The sequence below is a fragment of the Eretmochelys imbricata genome, chromosome 7 (genome assembly GCF_965152235.1).
Source record: "Eretmochelys imbricata isolate rEreImb1 chromosome 7, rEreImb1.hap1, whole genome shotgun sequence".
In the NCBI taxonomy this organism is placed as follows: Eukaryota; Metazoa; Chordata; order Testudines; family Cheloniidae; genus Eretmochelys; species Eretmochelys imbricata.
In genome coordinates, this window is record NC_135578.1 from 89,145,135 (window position 1) to 89,162,173 (window position 17,039).

General features: G+C 39.7%; 1 protein-coding gene across 2 annotated transcripts in view; it reads right to left on the reverse strand.

Moving 5' to 3' along the window:
* PRKG1 (protein kinase cGMP-dependent 1) overlaps window positions 1-17,039 on the reverse strand; it is an 860,670-nt gene that overhangs the window by 190,407 nt on the left and 653,224 nt on the right. For both annotated transcript variants that reach the window (XM_077821744.1, XM_077821743.1), the window contains exon 6: window positions 4,305-4,382. In XM_077821744.1, coding sequence (XP_077677870.1) covers window positions 4,305-4,382 — 78 coding nt within the window. The remainder of the gene's footprint in view (window positions 1-4,304; window positions 4,383-17,039) is intronic.

Sequence of the window (17,039 nt, forward strand, 5' to 3'; positions counted from 1 at the left end):
ATTTTTGCGTTTGAGGCCCCAATCTGGCAATTGACTGTGTGAGCACAGGGGTCTGTTTGTATGGAGTCAGCTCTAGAACTGGAGGTCCAAATCTTTTATATTACAAGATGGACTTATTATATGGGCTTCTTTTTACAGAGTTCTAGGTTATTCTGTTCTGCACCATTCACTAATCAGGAAACCAGTCTACAAGCTGAAATGAAGAGAGAACATTACAGAATGAAAACCCTTCCTCTTTGAATCATTGAATGCAATGAAAGGACACAGTCATGGACCCCAAATGCTAGCTGGAGCAGAAATAAAGAACTTCCATGTATTTTTGATTTAAAAAATGAAGATAAAAAGCAATATAATAAAATTAAAAATTGCAAATGTGGCTTAACAGCCTTTAACCACCTTTGCCAATTTAATGAATGAAAAGTGGCAGTCTGCAGCTGTGCCTTGACATTTTTTTGCTGTGAAAAAGAAAAGCAGGTTTTGCAGATGAAAAGTTGATTTCCAGCCCAACTGAAAAATGATGCATAGTGTGAGCCTGATGTAGGCACAGATTAAAAATATATATATGGGCAATACACAATGGTTGGAGGTCTTCACAGCCATAGGAGATGGAGTTCCAGCACTGGAGGTGCTAATTCTTTTTAATTTTTCTTCTAATATCTTCTAATTGCTCTTCTGAAGACCATTCTACTTTGCATTAAGATAGTAAGAAACCCTGATTTCCTTGTAGCTTGTTGTGTCTCCATGACAAATTGGTAAACTCCTAGCAACCACTGCAAGGCAAATCCTTTCTGGATATACCACTAGTATTAAGGATGATACAGCACACTCCATTAGTCCACCAAAGATTCAGAAACCCCTTGAAAAAGTGATAGGTAGATCTGGGATGTATATGACCCTCATATGAGAGGCAATTCTTTTCTTTGAACCTAGACTTAACTAGGGTGAACTCTGAATGTTTTAAAATGGTCAGATTGAGAGAGGATGCTGGGCCAGGTGCAACATCCAGTGCAATATATTTAGTGGGCAGAGGACAATGGCAACATTTCACCCTTAGATCAAATTTGCAAATCCCACTTGCATTTTGTGAAAATCTCAGGTTCTGCATATGCAAATTCACAAAGCATTTTGGGATTTCAAGCAGTTTAATTTAGCTCTGATATGGGGGATATGGAAAGCTTTCTAGTTTAATTTTGTTGTGAAAACCTAAAAAAAACCCATTTCCTCCACCGTCTACTGTCTCTTGTTATGGGTGCTCAACATAGTGGTTTTGAGTCATTAATGAGCACTCAGCCTACAATAAAGTTTTGCAGAGAGTTATCAAAGATCAGATGAGGGTAGGGAAAGCGTAACAGATTGGATAAAACTGTTTGTAGCAGATGGAAAAAAACTAAGTAAAGAAAGACTTAATACATTTTAATCTGTTTCTCTGTGATCCTCTGTGTGTCCTAGAAAAGAAATGCCAAGGGATCACAGTTTAAAGTGATGATACACATTAATCACCAGATAATATGGCACCAATAATGCACCTATTACATTTGTGACATTGATTTTTACAGGAAAAATGGCATGCTACAGCACAGCATGGCACATGATTTCACTCTACTGACTGAGCACTGAACGGTGCCAGACTATCAGCATGTGGTGAGCAGAAGAGTGCAAACTATTGATAGTAAACAATTTATTCACCTTGCAGGATCCCAGCAGCAGGGCTTCAGCCTGAGCCTAGACATCTACATTGCAATTAAGCAGCCCCTTATCCCAAGCCCAGCAAACCAGAGTCCGCTAGCATGGGCCGGTCGCAGGTTTCTAATTGCAGTGTAGATATACCTTGGGAGACCAAAGGAGTAATTTGTGAGAGGAGCTACGCTGCCAGGATTAAGGAATTTTTAGGACCTTTCTTGTTCAGTTCTGTCAGGTTTTGCCCAAGATATCACTGCTGGACACACTGAGCTATATGAATATCAGAAATTGGAAACAGCTTTATAACTAATGGTCTTCTAAATATTCAAACCAATTAATTGCATGCAGCATGTACATGCCCAGGCACGTGGGCTGCAGTCAGATCCTTGTTTGATTTATTTAACTGTCTGACCCAGGGTTCAGTTTGGGATGTTGGGTGGCCATGTCTGTGCAAGGTATGGTCATATACTATAATCCATCTTATTTAACTGTTTGAGTGCCAGGGCTCTGGCGGTGAGTCCTGGGAACTCAGGCCTGTGCTGTGTTGTTGTCATGGCACCATTCCCATATAAAGCAGAGATTTCATATACTTGCCAAAGGCATTTATTAAATTTACTGATCTCCAGTTTCGCCATCCATCACCTTTCACCACAGTCCTCTCTGGAAATCTGTAGTAGTGAGGTGGATGTGCACACTAATAGTTAAATAGGGCACAGTGGGAATCCCTGTAACAGCCTCCATCTCAAGTCTCTGGTCAAGGGCCTGAGGCAAATTTCAGCAAGCACTGTTTTATTTCAACTGCCTTGGCTGCCCATCAGCTCTCACAGTCAACATGGGAATAAGCAATAAAGGGAAAAGGGAGTCTGCCAAAAAAACATTTAGACCCCATGTAGATATCCACCATAACATTGTGGCATTGCTGTTAGTGGCAGACCATGACAATTGGGTGCACAGAAATATTAGTCTATTTTGCACACTGACTGGTAAATCTGCCAATCAGGGATCTGGGGACTCTTCTGAGTACAGAGGATAGGGTGCAACCTGTTTCGAGTAGAGGAGGATACAGATTAGGCCAGTGTTTCTGGAAAGGAATGTTCATGTGGGGATCATTTGTGTCATGGTTTTCCTTCTTCAGAGAGGTAAGGAAAAGATTATGATGGGATCAGTTACTCCTGATCAGAAGAAGCTGGAAAAGCTTGAGAGTATTATGAAAGATACAGGGATGGGGTGGGAAGGGGGAGGAGTACAGGAGAAGGAGGGGGAGGATAACATAAAGGAACTTTCTGAGGCTTCATAATAAATGCACACCCCATAATGTACTCCATTTAGAAAACCTGCCAATGATTGACTTATTCACATGGAAAATACACACAGCTTTTTTTCCCTCTAGTGAACATTTGACTTCAGCTGTTTGATAAATATGGGTTATAGAGACAGAGAGAATGTGAGCAAGACAGAGTATTAGCTTCAGTACTTGTGAGCTGGCAATGTCACACGCTCTCTCAGAAGACATCCCTGTACGTGTGGCAGTCATGTCAGAACTAACTAAACTACTCTCTCTTTTCTTCCCCAATATCTGGGCTTTTTTGTTGCCTTTCATAATAAATTGCCTGTATTAACCTGTGACTTTGTGCAAATATAAGAACGGTAAAAAGAAGGTTGGGATTGACCCCACCAATTTATCTGTCCCCTTTTGTTTAGTTTTATCTGTGTTTCAGTATGTATTCTCTGCAGCGGGAAATTGCAGTGCCTTCCCTTGAACATCTGCATCCTGCTGTGGTAAGGAGCAATGTGTTTGCCAAGCTTAACACCAAATAAAATGGAATTTGCAACTGTCAAAAAAGGATTGTCTAAAGCTACCAAGATTGTGAAAGAAAACTAAGAGGTTTAAAGCATTTCCCCCCTTGTAACTTGCTGAGTAGAGGCTAAGGCATCAAAGAAGGCACCAAATTTTAGAAATTTCAATAGAAATATGGTACAATATATTTTATTTTAGTTCAGAAAGACAGCTTAGCAGTTCTGTGGGTCCCCATGATTTAAATCTTAACAAAAAAATAAGTGTTCAGTCAGTGTTTACTTGTTCTATCCATCTATGGTATATACATATAGGTGCTACAGCAATACAAATAATAAATTATTATTATTATATTTAGAGCAAGGGATTAAAATATGTATTTATGGATCACATCTAGCCCAACTTTGCACTGACTAAATGAAACTCAATAGTAGTTGTTATGTCTCATTCCTAGAAGGCATATATCCATGTTACAAGACCTACCAACATAACTGGCACCCATGTTGGCAGTCTTAGATGATGTCTATACTAGAAATGCTGTAAATAAAGTCTTGATATTGCTAGTCATGCAACCAAGGTGGCTTAACAACTTTTTTCATGAACCAAAAAGTGTTCATTGTGAGTACGTGTAAAACAGTGTGTGAGATCTGCCTCTGGGGTGTGTGTGGATTTTTTCTCCCCAACTGACACTGTGCCAAGAAGTTTAATTAAATGTGAAATGTTCTAACATTTGTGGCCCTGCAAGAAAAGGATTGATTGACACTGCATTCCCAGAGTTACACCATCATTGTACGTGACATTTGCTTTGAAAGGGGTGACAACAACTTACCTTTCCTTTGCTGATTATAAAGAAAGTGTCCCCTCGAGCCCCTTGCCTGATAATGTACTCTCCATTTTCATAATGCGTCTGTGGAAAAATTAACAAGAACAAAAGGAATCAGGCTGTCACTCAGTTTGTAGTCCAGCAGTTTCACAAGATAACTCTTAGGGAGGCAGTAAGCCTGAATGAGTTTTATCCAAGCCTGTCATCTGTCACGAGTTAAGAATTACCCTATGTCAAGAAATATAACAGTGAAAAATAAATCATTTTGTCTTGTCCATTTTTCTTATTATTTTGTTAGTGCCAGCTTTTGTCTGGATGCCTTATCCTCAGTCCTCAATCCATGTATCCTAATGGAACAAGACATAGGAATTTTTCTGAAGAGCATCCAGTACAAACCAAAACTATGGTAATAAACTGCTTGTAACAGTGGTCCTTTTCCAAATATTTTCATTTATGTTTGTGGTGTTCATCTTATTTTATACTCTTGTTATCAGTGGCTTTATTTAGGAGTTATTTTTACTTAAAATAAGTTTTATTATTAATCTTGATTTGTTCCCCTGGTTTATATTAAAATTAACTGATAATATTCTGTCCTATCCAGTCAGAGTGAGTGTCGAAAAATGGGCTAGATGAAATTCCTTGTATTACACCAATCAATGTAATTTTGGTGAATTTAGACAAAAAAAATAAAATGTTCCAAGCTAAGTCCTTAAATCCATATTTAGGCTTCTAAATAACTGGTATGATTTTCAAAGGTGTTGGGTGTCAGCAGATCAATAACAGGCAAATGCAGAGGTAAGTCAACTTAAAGCATCCCACCTAAAATTTTGACCTAGATTTCCCACAGGTTAAATAAATGGTGGTGGCCTTATCAGGCTTTTGTGGTGAATGAGCCTAGGACTTTTCAGCTTGGAAAAGAGGAGACTAAGGGGGGATATGATAGAGGTATATAAAATCATGAAAAGAAAAGGAGTACTTGTGGCACCTTAGAGACTAACCAATTTATTTGAGCATAAGCTTTCGTGAGCTACAGCTCCGATGAAGTGAGCTGTAGCTCACAAAAGCTTATGTTCAAATAAATTGGTTGGTCTCTAAGGTGCCACAAGTACTCCTTTTCTTTTTGCGAATACAGACTAACACGGCTGCTACTCTGAAACCTGTCATAAAATCATGACAGGTGTGAAGAAAGTGAATAAGGAAAAGTTATTTACTTGTTCCCATAACATAAGAACTAGGGGCCACCAAATGAAAGTAATGGGCAGCAGGTTTAAAACAAATAAAAGGAAGTTCTTCTTCACACAGCGCCCGTCAACCTGTGGAATTCCTTGCCTGAGGAGGTTGTGAAGTCTAGGACTATAACAGGATTTAAAAGAGAACTAGATAAATTCATGGAGGTTAAGTCCATTAATGGTTATTAGCCAGGATGGGTAAGGAATGGTGTCCCTAGCCTCTGTTTGTCAGAGGGTGGAGATGGATGGCAGGGGAGAGATCACTTGATCATTACCTGTTAGGTTCATGCCCTTTGGGGCATCTGGCATTGGCCACTGTCGGCAGACTGGATACTGGGCTGGATGGACCTTTGGTCTGACCCAGTGTGGCCATTCTTATGTTCTTAATGCAGTACTGATTACTGTATTCAGACCTCTTGTGCTCCCCCAGATAGCAATATGAACCTTTGAAACACTAAGTTCTAGTGAACGTGTTATTTGAAGACTGCAGCAAGGCCCAGCAAAGACTGACAAATCTGCTGTGTTCTCAAAGTAGTATATCAGCAGAAGGATAGGTGGAAAAGACCTTGACTCAAAATGAAGGAATTTATTTGAACTAATCTGAACCTTCAAAATGAGCTGAGGTTTGGAACTATGCTTATTTTTTCCAAATCAGTTTGTTGATCTATCATTTTCACTCTCAGTCTTTTTGGTCTCCCTTGAACTCAGGTAACAACACTCTACAATGAAAAGATATTTTAGGATTCATGTAAAATACTGAATATAGCTAAAAAAAATCTTTGTTGTGGAAGCACTTGATTTAGGAGCAAATAAATATAAAGTAAAATAGCTCTGTGGTAGGAGAGGCAAGTATTCATGTCTAATTAAACAATAATTCAATTGACAAAGATATTTTATTCCTAAAAAGCAATTAGTTTGAGTCTACAGAGGTTTGTACAATGTTTGCATTGATTGATCATGACAAAAATGTTAGAGAAAACTGAAAATGTTAGCATCAGAAGGTAACTCTAGTTTCTGAATATCCGTTACAATCTAAAGAAAAAATATAATCAAAGAGACATTAATTTATGGTGAGTCACCAATGCTGAATAATTCTCATGACTCTTCAGGAAGGGAAACTCCATGGAAATATTACTCTGGCTGCTGTGCAGAAGGCCCTGACTTCTGGTGAGTCTCTCATGAGCCTCTGGATTTGGGAGCAGAACTCCCTTCTTGCCCCCCATGTGGCAAAGTTGGAAGAGCCACAATGTTCAAGTGGAATCCCTGAAACTCTGCAAGAACAAACTTAGGAGCTTCCGGTCCCTGACACAGCTTGATGATAGGGATTTTGAGTTCATAAAGTTTTGCGTGAACAACCTGAAACCCTTGAAGGGGCCAATTTTATAAAGTGCTGAGCATTATTCTCTGAAAATCTAACCCTTTCATGGTGCCTCAAGAGAGGCACCCAAAAATTGAGGAATATCACTAGTCACTGAAAATGCTCGGCAGAAAGTTTCCAGAACTTCTGGATGGGAAGTTAATCTTCACAATGCAACTGGTGCACTGGATCCCTGTTAAAATCTGTGGACAGAAAGACAAACAAAAGTACCAAGAGAGATGTGATATTTCCTCAGCCTTTGAAAGGTGGTGGTGAAAGGTGACTGAGATAAATAATCACAGGACATCTAAACATGTAAGCAAATTGATTTTTTCTAAAAGAGACTTTTACCTGCCTCAAAGAAATATCTCTCTGCTAAGCAATGCTTAGGTGACATTCTCGTACCACAGAGGGTACTAAACAATTGCATTTAATCCTAATGTTTCCTATTTATTGTGATCTTCCTATCTGCCTCCAATCCTTCAGCTGTCTATTGATCATATACCTTCAAACTCCTATCCCCCCTTGCTCCCTCTCTTATCCCCTCATTGTCAACAAATCTCACTGTTTCTATGCTCTCTGTCATTTGTCCAATATTTTCTTGCCATTCTGAGTGCATCATATTCATTTTAGAAGTCTGACAAACATCTTAAACTCAATATGACAAAAGCTAAACTTAAACTTTCCTCCCAAGCTCTTTTGTTTCACTCCTTTTTAATAAACAAAATAAATAACATAACAACAACAACCACCTCTGAAAAATGTTTTCATCCATAGATTTCAAAATGCTCTAGAAAAGAGGTCAATATCATTATCCCCATTTTACAGATGGGGAAACTGAAGCACAAGGCAGTGACGTGAATTGTCCAGGGTCACCCAGCAGGCCAGTGGCAGAGCTGGACATAGATCCCAGAACTTTTGAGTCCTAATCCTGTGCTCTATTCACCAGGACACACTGCCTCTGCATCAACCTCCCCATTATCAAGACTCACAAGCTAGTTGTCATATTTGACTCCTCCCTATTAATTACCCCCCACATTCAGGCTTTCTCCAAATCCTGTCTCTTCAGGCTCTCTAAAATCTCCCTTACTCTCCCTCTCATCTGCTGAAACATAACTGTCTCTTGCCTTCTTTACTATATCATCTTTTTTTTGCAACCTTCGAAGCACTTCAGTCTCTAGGGCATCCAAAACACTGTAGCTCTCTTTGCATCCTGATCATTGACTCCTCACTGAATTCCATCATTCACTGGCCTCCTATATCTTTCCAAATCAGTTTCAGTCTTGTTGTTTACAACCTTAGGCTTCTACATAGCATTCATGCTGCTTAATCTCATCCTTTTTTTCTCTCTCTCCAGACATATGCTCTCCCTATAATTTCTTTAGTCTTCTCCTCTCACGCTTGACTCCATGTCTTTTTCACACTACACTACCCAAGAATCCGCTAACTCTTTCTCAGAATTTCCCACTTCCTATCATTAATCAACTCTGCTCATTCTCATGCTTCATCTTTTTAATTTTACTGTTTCCATTTATTTCGACTATATGCTCCTTGGTGCAAGAATCTGTGCAAAGTGCCATGCTCCCCATAATGCTATATAAAAGAATAGAACTAATAACAATCTTCCTCGCCTTTCTTGTTTGTCAGGCAAGTTAAAGATGGTAATATTTGCTCAACACGTATATGGGAGTATTATTCAACATGACTTGAATTAACCAACAAAACACTTTTTATAGCTGGTTCATATGTGAAAAACCAACCCACAGACAGTATAGAAACAATATTCTGAATGAAAGAGTACGAAAATAAAGTTCTGAAAGTTTTAATGGTAACAGATGTAGAAGCAATGAAGTCTGAATTAAAAAAACTGAAATAAAAAAGAGGAAGGCGAACAAGCAGGTTTAATGAGGTTGTTATGTCCTAGTCACGAGCTAAGCAGATAAGAGACATAGCCAACTTACATTTCTGCTGGGATTGTTATTTGTCTACACTTGCACTAAAGGACCTAATTTTTAACGGGTCTTCTCTAGTAAAAATTTTAGAGAGTCTATTTGGAAAGGGGGCCTTTAAAAATAAACAAACATTCAGCATTTATAGAATTCTTTCTTATCTTCAAAGCCCATTACACACATTAAGTAAAAATCCCAAAACACCAGTATGAGGTATGTAAATAAGTATTAATATCCACATTTTATGGTTGGAAAATTGAAGCATAATGGTTATCTGACTTGTCCAAGACCACAAATAGAGTCATCACCAGTCAGGATTAGAATTCCGAAGTGTTCGACTTCCAGACCCTGCCTGACTCCAGAAAAGAGTACTCTGCACTTTCACAAGAAAATTGGATCACACAGTAGCAGTATATCCATGATTGTATTTTTCAGAGGGCGCCACCCAGGGTGAAGAGAGCTAATTCACCCTCTTGTGTATATTTTTATGAAACCTGAGTGTTACTTAGGTGATTAAGGTATATCTCCTAGGAGGGAGAAGACTCCAAGACACACATTGATCAGAAAATGAATTTTAAAATGTTATTCAAGCAGGACTTAGAAAGTAAATACATAAAAACTGTTTTTTAACAACATGGGCCAATTTCTGCAAATAACCTTTATTCCTGAAGTAGTCCCAGTGACAAATGGAACTACCTGTGAGATCAAGCATTATTTGTTTGACTAAAGGTTTGGAGGATCAAGTTCAGGATTTAGGTATTTTCCCACATTATCTCTGTGAGGCCAAACTAGAGAGAGCATATGCATTCACGCAACACTTCTCCCACGCAATGTGTGAACACTCAGTCTCTACCTCCAGCCTACTATGTGCCTGTCGCTTCCTAACTCTAGGGAATCCAGTGCCACGGAGTGCTCTACAGAGAGTCTAGGAGAAAGAGGCCATAGTGCTCTGGAGGCAGATGATGTCCCTTCTTTCCACACAGAGAAAGTTAATTGGATTACACTGTATACTTGACGCACTACTTCCGGGAGCTAGATAGGAGGGAGTCAGCGCTGGAGTCCAGTTTAGCCAAGGAGCAGGAGAAAATAGAAATGTAGTCTGTTAAGGTTGGTTCTCTGGAGAACAGTACAGCAGCCAAGGCCCAAATAGCTGGGGAGATGAGCCACCGAAGTTAGCTACAAGCTTCCCCTTCCCTAGCTGGGCAGCCTAGACAACCATGTGGTGGCTGAGGCCCATGGAGGCAAGTCATCTGAAGAAAACAGCAAAAAGTTGAAATTAGTCATTGCTGAAATAATAATTGACTAATTTTACATACCAAGAACCACGAATGTGTGTTTTTGTAAGCATGGGACAATAGGGATGAAGGTTATCTCATGGAAATAGAATAAATTAGCACTGCTACATAACTTAGTGTGTTTTGCCACAGAAATTGGTCTGACAGTTCAGTGTAATACCAGGGGCTGGCAGTACACGGATGGCAGAATTTAGCCCAACACAGAAGAAGTTAAAGCAGAAGTGTGATTATCCCAGAGGACACTAGAAGGGTTCTAGTAAAGTAACTGTGGCTCTTAAAGATGTTGTGCACATGTAGACCCTGCTTTTTGAGCTCCTGCATCCCATGCACAGGAAATCAGAGTCTTTTAATCAACGGTGTCCACTGAGGCCATTACATACCCCCATACTAGCAGTCCCGAGGGTATAAAAGGTAGAGCGACCTCAACTGCCAGTAAGTTCCTTCAACAACCAGAATCCTTGTCTGAAGCCTCTGAAATAAGTGAAGTTTTGAAGAAGGAACAGGAGCTTCTTCCCTTAAGACAGGGGTTCTCAAACTGGGGTTTGGGACCCCTCAGGGGGTCACGAGGTTATTACATGGGGGGGGGTCGCGAGCTGTCAGCCTCCACCGCAAACAACGCTTTGCCTCCAGCATTTGTAATGGTGTTAAATATATAAAAACGTGTTTTTAATTTATAAGGGGGGGGAGGCGCACTCAGAGGCTTGCTATGTGAAAGGGGTCACCAGTACAAAAGTTTGAGAATCACTGCCTTAGGAGAACTTCCGAGTCAGATGCTCCTCTCGCAGGCTTTTCCATCAGGAACAGTTTTAAACATGTCTTGCTGGCTTTCTGTGTGTGTTTTGAAAAATATTTACAAACTGTACACATGGGGTGGGGTGGGGGATATGACCCTCCCCTAGGCAAAAAAATACACCCCACGTGTCCATCATTCAAGGGGATAGCCATGTCACACAATGCACACGTTTTAAAACCTGGACATTTTGATTCACTCCCTCGGGTTGATTGCCCCAGTACTGGGGCAGCTAGCTAACAGAAGCCTAACACTACCTTTATTTATTTGTGTGTGGGTGTTTGGGTGCGTTCGCGTGGCATGCATGTGCAGCAAAAGGCTAGAACAAAAATATAAGAAATAAAAGAAAGTAAGTACAGTAACTACACTAACAACTATATAATGAGAGTCTACAGTAGCTTAGAGGACACTGACACTGTCCCATCTCACTGTCCCGGGTGGTAAAAAGGAACTGAATGGTGACAGTTAGGGTTACTCTGCCCTTTATGCCATTGGAAGGGGTAGCATGAGTCATGCAAAATGCAAACTTAATCCTAATGGACACTGCTAGTTAAAAGGTTCTGATCTCCTGAGCATGGGATGCATGCATACCAAGAATAAGATGCATGTGTACAAATATGTAAAGAAGAAGACACAGAAACATTAGACAATATGTTTCTTCCTAATAAAGTGACCAATAAGTTTTTTCATTGTTTGATTTTTTTTTAGTTTCCCTTTACGTTCAATGAAAAAGGTTATGCAAAAAACCCAGTTTTTGAAGCTATGCCCTGAAGAGACGGCCTTTAACTGGTGAATAGCTGTTCCTGAAGACTGGAGCTCAAGGGTCCAAGTTATATAAAGAAACAGCTGAACTGGACAGTCGAGGTTCTTGTTCCTGTTCTGAAAACTGACACGGACTTGTAACCAAGTGGGCAAGCCCAGTTGTGGGATTTGAAAGACTCAAATCTACTAGAGCCCTAGGTTGGAGTTGCGGTGAATTCTGGCAAGCTTTTAGCATGTGTATAAGTTATTTCATTTTTTAATAAATGTTTTCTCTGTAATGCTTTTATCTTAAGGATGAATGCAATTTACTTTGTGAAGGCTGGCGGGTAAATGGTGTATATTGTTACAGTCCCTGGAGAGAGGTTAATCACAGGTGCTGGACCCCTGTCAGACCGGCTGAGGAAACCAAAGTGAGGTGCAGAGGGACTGAAAGCCTAAACTCTTGTTCTGGAGGGTGAGAGACATGGATCTCTGCCCAAGAGAATTGACAGGTGGCAGCCAGGAATCTTAAAAGGGTGTCCCAGAGGAAAACTGGGGGGCGGGGGAGCAGGGCTTGAGGGAGAGGGTCAAAGGTGCAGTTGACCCTGAAGCTGTGATACTTGTAAGCACATAACTAATATTTTTCATAGTCACAAGAGGGAGAGAGAGAGAGAGAGAGAAGCTATGAACACTCAGCTTTGACTTTCAAGGTCCCCAAGTCTCAAACCTAAAAGTGATTGAGTAAATTAGAGAATGACATTTACAAAAAGAAACAGGTCAGAAAGAAAAAAATACATTAATAACGTTTCTCAATGATTGAACATTTTTTAGAAAAGTTCCACATTCAAAGCATATTTTTATGGGACAAATGAACAAAAATATTCATCTGAATATAATAAATATTATGAATATATTAGAAAAACCTCAGATTCCCATTCATCAGGGACCCTTTCCAAAGCCCACTGAAGTCAATGGAAAGATTTCAGTTGACTTTAGCAGGCTTTGAATCAAGCCTCTTAGGAGGAACTGTAAAATGAGAATGTTAATCCAATCCAATTATTAGCTGTTTTAAAGTCTCTTGACCAGTTTCTCAACTGTAGTAAGTCAGCATAGCTCCATCAATTTACACCATCTGAGAATCGGATGCTCTATCTTCGTTTCTCTCTTCCTTTCAAATTCCATATCAGATAAATTAGTTAGTACTTTAATTCTTACTATTTGTCTCAGTTAACTATTATCCACATAAACCTCATGGCCCTGATCCTGCAAACACTAATAGATAACTATAGCTACTGCTTTATATAAGTATTTTCAAGATCAGTGTCCAACAGTTCACTTTCATCATTTTTTATCAATATATGGAAACTCTTGGAAACATTTTACATTGGAATGAGCACAAGACATTTCTGCTTAAATCTTAATGGGTGATGACACAATAGCTTCATTTTAAGTAAATGAACATTTCTGCAAATGGCTTGTTAGAAATAATTGGCTTGTTAAAAATAACTACACAGCATGCTAGAAAACATTCCCAAAGACCAGTGAGGTCTATCTAATGTCACATGTATTTTCATAGATTCATAGATACTAAGGTCAGAAGGGACCATTATGATCATCTAGTCCGACCTGCACAACACAGGCCACAGAATCTCACCCACCACTCCTGCGAAAAACCTCTCACCTATGTCTGAGCTATTGAAGTCTCAAATCGTGATTTAAAGACTTCAAGGAGCAGAGAATCCTCCAGCAAGTGACCCATGCCCCATGCTACAGAGGAAGGCGAAAAACCTCCAGGGCCTCTTCCAATCTGCCCTGGAGGAAAATTCCTTCCCGACCCCAAATATGGCAATCAGCTAAACCCTGAGCATATGGGCAAGATTCATCAGCCAGATACTACAGAAAATTCTTTCCTGGGTGACTCAGATCCCACCCCATCTAACATCCCATCACAAGCCATTAGGCCTATTTACCATGAATATTTAATGATCAATTAATTGCCAAAATCATGTTATCCCATCATACCATCTCCTCCATAAACTTATCGAGTTCAAGCCAGATAGATCTTTTGCCCCCACTGCTTCCCTTGGAAGGCTATTCCAAAACTTCACTCCTCTGATGGTTAGAAACCTTTGTCTAATTTCAAGTCTAAACTTCCCAATGACCAGTTTATATCCATTTGTTCTTGTGTCCACATTGGTACTGAGCTTAAATAATTCCTCTTGCTCTCTGGTATTTATCCCTCTGATATATTTATAGAGAGCAATCATATCTCCCCTCAACCTTCTTTTAGTTAGGCTAAACAAGCCAAGCTCCTTGAGTCTCCTTTCATAAGACAAGTTTTCCATTCCTCAGATCATCCTAGTAGCCCTTCTCTGTACCTGTTCCAGTTTGAATACATCCTTCTTAAACATGGGAGACCAGAACTGCACACAGTATTCCAGACGAGGTCTCACCAGTGCCTTGTATAATGGTACTAAAACCTCCTTATCTCTACTGGAAATACATTGCCTGATGCATCCCAAGACCGCATTAGCATTTTTCATGGCCATATCACATTGGTGGCTCATAGTCATCCTATGATGAACCAATACTCCTAGGTCCTTCTCCTCCTCCGTTACTTCTAATTGATGCATCCCCAGCTTATAACTAAAATTCTTGTTATTAATCCCTAAATGCATAACCTTACACTTCTCACTATTAAATTTCATCCTATTACTATTACTCCAGTTTACAAGGTCATCCAGATCCTCCTGTATGATATCCCGGTCCTTCTTTACATTGGCAATACCTCCCAGCTTTGTATCATCTGCAAACTTTATTAGCACACTCCCACTTTTTATGCCGAGGTCAGTAATAAAAAGATTAAATAAGATTGGTCCCAAAACTGATCCCTGAGAAATTCCACTGGTAACCTCCCTCCAGCCTGACAGTTCATCTTTCAGTAGGACCCGCTGTAGTCTCCCTGTTAACCAATTCCTTATCCACCTTTCAATTTTCATATTGATCCCCATCTTTTCCAATTTAACTAATAATTTCCCATGTGGCACGGTATCAAATGCCTTACTGAAATCTAGGTAAATTAGATCCACTGCGTTTCCTTTATCTAAAAAATCTGTTACTTTCTCAAAGGAGGAGATCAGGTTGGTTTGGCACAATCTATCTTTTGTAAAACCATGTTGTATTTTGTCCCATTTACCATTGACTTCATTGACTTCAATGTCCTTAACTACTTTCTCCTTCAAAAAAGATGTTAATCTAATGATATTTAGCAGTAACACTTTACTTGCACAATTTTAAAAGCGTCTTTTACTTTTTAAGAAAAAGACAATGGATAAGAAAATACTTAAAGAAAATGACAGTTCTATATCTCATAAAGTTGGTTTGTGCAGCTGCATTACATTTCTTAATGCTTTTAACAATGTATCTGCCCCTGCAAAACTGAGGGCTAGGTTGTATCATGCAGCCATATGTTGGTGGTTGTGATGAGTCATATTGTACCAAAGGGAACACTGGGAGGCAATCTACAAAATGTCTCCCAAAGCTCCTGGATGGAAAGAGCTTGCCCCAGTTTGTCTGTGCAGCCAACCACCTCTCCTGGCTGAAACATACGGTGTGTGAATCAGGAGAGGGGTGTCTTGAATCCCTAGAGACCATTCCACTGACCCACAATGACCAGAATTATGGTGCTGTCCAGCTATGCCTGCTTCCACCTCCAACATGTTTCCTATATTGGTATGACAGGCAAGAACAGGTGTCATAGAGCTAGAGGAACCCCCAGCCAGCTAATTAATCCAGTTTTCTAACATCTTTTGCACTGCTGGAGTAGCACAAACAGGATGAAGTGGTGTTCAGGATCTGGCCCTAAAACTGAAAAACACTGCCGCACATAAATGCTATTTTGAGTGTTGCTATAAAGAAGTTACTCGTACTAATAAAAAGAAAAGGAGTACTTGTGGCACCTTAGAGATTAACAAATTTATTTGAGCATAAGCTTTCGTGAGCTACAGCTCACTTCATCGGATGCATCCGATGAAGTGAGCTGTAGCTCACGAAAGCTTATGCTCAAATAAATTGGTTAGTCTCTAAGGTGCCACAAGACTCCTTTTCTTTTTGCGAATACAGGCTAACACGGCTGCTACTCTGAAACTCTTACTAATGGGGCTAACCAAATCACTGCTTTAAAATTAATCCTCTCAGAAATTAAAACTACTTTTCTTTTTATATAAACTAACACATATATATGACCGGATTTTTAACAAGGCTCCATCCTGGATTCCAATCTCATAGACACAATTTGGCATCTGTAATAAAATGCAGACATATAATTATGTATCCGCACAATCTTTTGAACCTGCAGCTGCACCCATTAAGAAGGCTAATTATTTGTCTGTCTGAATAAATGGGTATAGTCATTTAGTGGTTTGAACATTGGCCTGCTAAACCCAGGGTTGTGAGTTCAATCCTTGAGGGGGCCATTTAGGGATCTGGGGCAAAAATTGGGGATTGGTCCTGCTTTGAGCAGGGGGTTGGACTAGATGACCTCTTGAGGTCCCTTCCAACCCTGATATTCTATGATAATGGTCAGCGTCAGCAGCTGGTACAATTAACTGAATCTGTAATTCTATACCTACAACTAATTCTGGGGATAAAATTATGGAGTAGTAAATTAGTAAAATAACTAATAATTAGTAAATTAGTAAAATAACTATGGAGGCTCATCACAAAATGTAGCCCATTAGTCAGGAGTACATAATTCAGAAGATGTATCAAACTACTGATTTGAACACCCTGATTTTAGGAGAGAAGGATGGTTTCAAAATCTGAACTAGGATCCAGATCTGAATTTTGTGGTATTGATTCATTCTTTACTTCTCAAATTTTTCATTAATATAATCGCTCTAAGTGTTCAGCATTCAGGGTGAAATCCTAGATGCATTGAAGACAGTGGAAAATGTGCCACTGATTTCAACAGACCCAGGATTTCAATCTTAGTTTTGTGCAGCTCACATGCACATATCTACTTCTCTAAACTTTACCACCAAGTTCTGAGAAATAGCTTAGAGCTAGTCTGCACCAGAATCGCTACAGCAACGCAGCTGTACTGACGTGCTATGGAAACGGGAAAGAACTCTCCTGTCAGCATAATTACTCCACCTCCCTGAGTGGCAGTAGCTTTGTTGGCGGGAGAAGCTTCTCACCGACATACCACTTCCACACTGGCACTTAAGTCGGTGTAACTTATGTCACTCGGGGGATGGCTTTTCCACATCCCAGTGACTTAAGTTGTATCGAAATAAGTGCTAGTGTAGACTTGCCCTTAGTCTTTTCTCTTTTTCCTGAGCCAGCATATCTATTATAAGCTGTTCTATTTACAATAAAT